This window comes from Pipistrellus kuhlii, unplaced genomic scaffold (assembly GCF_014108245.1).
Source record: "Pipistrellus kuhlii isolate mPipKuh1 unplaced genomic scaffold, mPipKuh1.p scaffold_m20_p_2, whole genome shotgun sequence".
In the NCBI taxonomy this organism is placed as follows: Eukaryota; Metazoa; Chordata; class Mammalia; order Chiroptera; family Vespertilionidae; genus Pipistrellus; species Pipistrellus kuhlii.
Window position 1 is genome coordinate 125,810,154 of NW_023425515.1, and position 3,694 is coordinate 125,813,847.

General features: G+C 52.4%; 1 protein-coding gene across 1 annotated transcript; it reads left to right on the forward strand.

The window, feature by feature from the left end:
• The first annotated feature begins 1,185 nt into the window (after positions 1-1,185).
• Positions 1,186-1,956, forward strand: HDGFL1 (HDGF like 1). The gene has a single exon (XM_036447630.1). It carries the CDS (start codon positions 1,186-1,188, stop codon positions 1,954-1,956), a length of 771 nt encoding a protein of 256 aa, XP_036303523.1.
• Positions 1,957-3,694: the final 1,738 nt, after the last annotated feature.

Here is a 3,694-nt window from a genome sequence, read left to right on the forward strand (position 1 = left end):
TTTTTTAAAATATATTTTATTGATTTTTTTACAGAGAGGAAGGGAGAAGGATAGAGAGCTAGAAACGTCGATGAGAGAGAAACATCGACCAGCTGCCTCCTGCACACCCCCTACTGGGGACGTGTCCGCAACCAATGTACATGCCCTTGACCGGAATCGAACCTGGGACCTTTCAGTCCGCAGACCAACGCTCTACCACTGAGCCAAACCGATTTCCGGAAAAAGTGTCTTCTTAAAATAGTCTTTCAGCTAACATAACACTTTTTTAGTTTATAACCTCTTAGCAAATTCTTTCTAGTTACCAACAGAATATCTAATAGGAGCAGATCTCTAAATTCATAAGCATAATGAACCCAATTTTCTTCTTTTATAGGAAGATACTGAGAGCATCTGATAACAAATGTTCTAACCATAGTCATATTTTACGATATGCAAGAGCTGCTGAAAGGATGAAATATCTAGGTGCCACATCCAGTGTAAAATTGTCATGTGAAACAGGACATTTTGGTAAGGCTGGTTTGTCACACTCATGCTGCTCTATACAGATCATGACACCCCCAACCCCAAAAGCACTATATGCACCAACCAATGAGCAGCCTATTCATCCTAAACAATACTGCTGATGATCCCTTTGCCACATCTCCCCTGTTCTCGGGACCCCGTGCAGGCTCCAGGGGTAGGAAATGAGAAAACAAATGAAACCACGGACCCACCCGGCCATCCCATCCTGTGGCCTCTGAGACAGGCGTTGAGTTTCCTGTCGGGATCAGGGGCCACAAAGCTACACAGCCAGTCACACTGAGAGGGAGGTCTCACCACATTGTCTCACCTCGAGGACACTCAGACACCCAGCCAACCATGCGAGTAAAGCGATCCGCGTGGTCTCGAGACTGATCAGCACGGGGCCGCCGCCTGCACAACCGCCAGGGACATCTCAGCAACTCCCCGTGTTGTTCCAGGGACCACGAGGCCCAGGCTGGGCCAGCGGGCTCTAGAGAACGCCCCCATCCTCCTAGAACCTCCTCACCCTGAGCCACCGCGCACGTGCAGGCGCACGCGCAGGGCCCTCCAGGGGGCGCCCGCCGGGGCTCAGCGGCTGCCTGATGCGCATGCTCCTCTCCAGCGTCTCCTCCCGCCCTCCGCCCCTCCGCTTCCGCCACCACCAGGGCCGGTCCTCTCACCGCCATGTCGGATTTCTGCTCTCCCAAATACCAGAGCGGGGACCTGGTATTTGCCAAGCTCAAGGGCTACGCGCACTGGCCGGCCAGGATCGAGCACATGGCTGAACACAACCGCTACGCCGTCTTTTTTTTTGGGACTCATGAGACGGCGCTCCTGGGTCCCAAACACCTCTTCCCCTACGCCGAGTGCAAGGAGAAGTTCGGTAAGCCCAACAAGAGGCGGGGCTTCAGCGAGGGGCTGTGGGAGATCGAGAACAACCCCACCATCCAGGCCTGCGACGACCACGACCACGACGACGACGATGATGACGATGACGACAACCAGGGTCCCCTGGAGAAGAGCGGCGCCGAGGGGCCTGTGCCGGCGCCTCCGCCCGAGGCCTTCGAGGCCAGCGAGGCCCAGAAGGGCGGCCGCCGCGACGAGAAAGGGGAGCTGCTGCCCGTGGAGGAGCCCGCCCCGAAGCTGGAGGAGATGGGGCTGCTGAAGAGGAGCGCCGGGGACCTGCTGGAGGACGTGGTCCTCAAACGCCCCAAGGTGGCCGACCTGGAAGGCCGTCTGGAAGGCGAGGAGGAGGCGGTGGTGGTGGCTGCGGCGGAGGCAGCGGGGGCGGAGGCCGAGGCCGCCTGCGAGGCTGCGAGGCCCATCCTGGTGGAGGCGTTGGAGCAGGGCCCTGTGTGGGGGCCACCGCAGGAAGAAGGGGAGCTGCAGGAGGAGGCCACCCAGGTGGAAGGGGAGGCCGAGGTCCCAGGGGATGGAGACCACGAGAGCCTGTAGTCACCAACGGCAACAACAAGAGCCCCCTCCCTGTCCCCAGAAAGGGGCCTTGAACTGAGACCACCTCCCCAGCCCTGCCCACTCCTCTCTTCCATCCCCCCCCCCCACCCCACCCCACTCCCGATACAGCACACCTGGCCTGTGAGGTTGACCTGGATTGCGTGGTTGGCAGGCTACCTGTCTCTCACCTCTGCCCCCGTGCCCCTGGGATCTGAGTCAGGGCCCCTGTGCCCTGGGAGGAGATGAGGCCATTTACCTTCCTGCCTGGAACTGTGGCCCAAGTCTTCTGTCGGCCTGCACCATTCCCACCTCCCAACACCCATCTCTCCCCCGGACATTCTGGACCTCCGTGTTGGGATCCAGCAGGAGTGGAAGGGGCGAGGATGAAGAGCAAGGTGGACTTCCAGCGGCCTGGAACTTTGGTGGGGGGTGGGGGTGGATGATGGCAGGGGAGTGACATCTTCCCGAGGTCCCGTCCACTTCTTCCATACCTATTCTGCCAACCTCCCAGAGTCAGGAAAAGTGGGACAGCTTGTGGGGGAGGTCCTCCCTTCCAAAAATACTTTTACTGACCCAGGGAGTTCTTACATTGCAGTTTTTCATTAAATTATTTGGGGGGCCCCCAAGTTGTTTGTAAAATTGGAAAATTTGCCCAGCTTCTTGGATGCGAATGGTGAGGAACATCTATCCCCATTTAGATCTCTAGGACCACATGGGTGGTTCTAGGAAGACCCTTGGCCAGCCTTCCTCTCTCCCTACAACCTCAAGGTCATCCTATAGTCATATACAACACCTAGACATAAAAGACAAGGCACATAGTTTAGGAAACATTTTTAATAAAAGGAAATATTTTTTTTTAATTAAGAACTACCCCTGGGTATACCTCCATGAGACTCCTAACCCATTGCTACCCCCTCTTTTAGATAAACTAGGAGGTTCCCCTTTTTTTGTGGGGTTTGATGCCATTTTTGTAGTTAAGGCTTTGTTGTTTGCAGTGTAATTTCCCATCCACATTTCCCAACCTGCCACCAGACCTGATATGTAACCTATTGAGAAGGAGAAATAAATGACTCCTCTTCACCTGTTCCTGGTGGTCTCTCTATGCCCTTTTCATCTCTTTCACCCCCCCGTCTTCTTCCTTGGGCTCTGATGAAAAATTGTTGACTAACTAGCGGTGGGAGTTTAGATCTGAAGTATTTCAGTTCTAGAAAATAAAGCTCTTTGATTACGTTAAATAAATCTCAGGTCTGTTTCTTTGGTTTCTGAAGAATTGGCCCTTAAATGCTTCTCTTAGTTTCTGTAAATCTTATGTAAAAATATTTTATTATTAAATCCTCACCTGAGGATATCTTTTTCTATTGATTTTTAGAAAAAGAGGAAATGGGAGAGAGAGAAACATGGAAATATCGTTTGGTTGCCTTCTGTATGAGTCCATCTGGGGATTAGACCTGCGACTTAGGTATGTGCCCTGACTGAGAATCAAACCTGCAGCCTTTTTGCTTATGGGACAACATTCCAACTAACTGATGCACCAGGCCAGGGCTATACAGGGATATTTTATAATCATCCTTGATAAACCTTTATTGTCTTAAGATCTCTATTCCTCACTCCATCTAGCATAGTCCCTACTACTGATTAGAATGAATGGAAACAAATTACAAAATATTTGAATGGTAAGTAAATGAGATAACAACTGAGTTTCTAATAATCTATGTGCTTTGCCAAACACCAGATTTGG

Coding starts and splice junctions, on each gene's coding strand:
- HDGFL1 (XM_036447630.1), top strand. CDS start 1,186: ATGTCGGATTTCTGCTCTCCCAAATACCAGAGCGGGGACCTGGTATTT.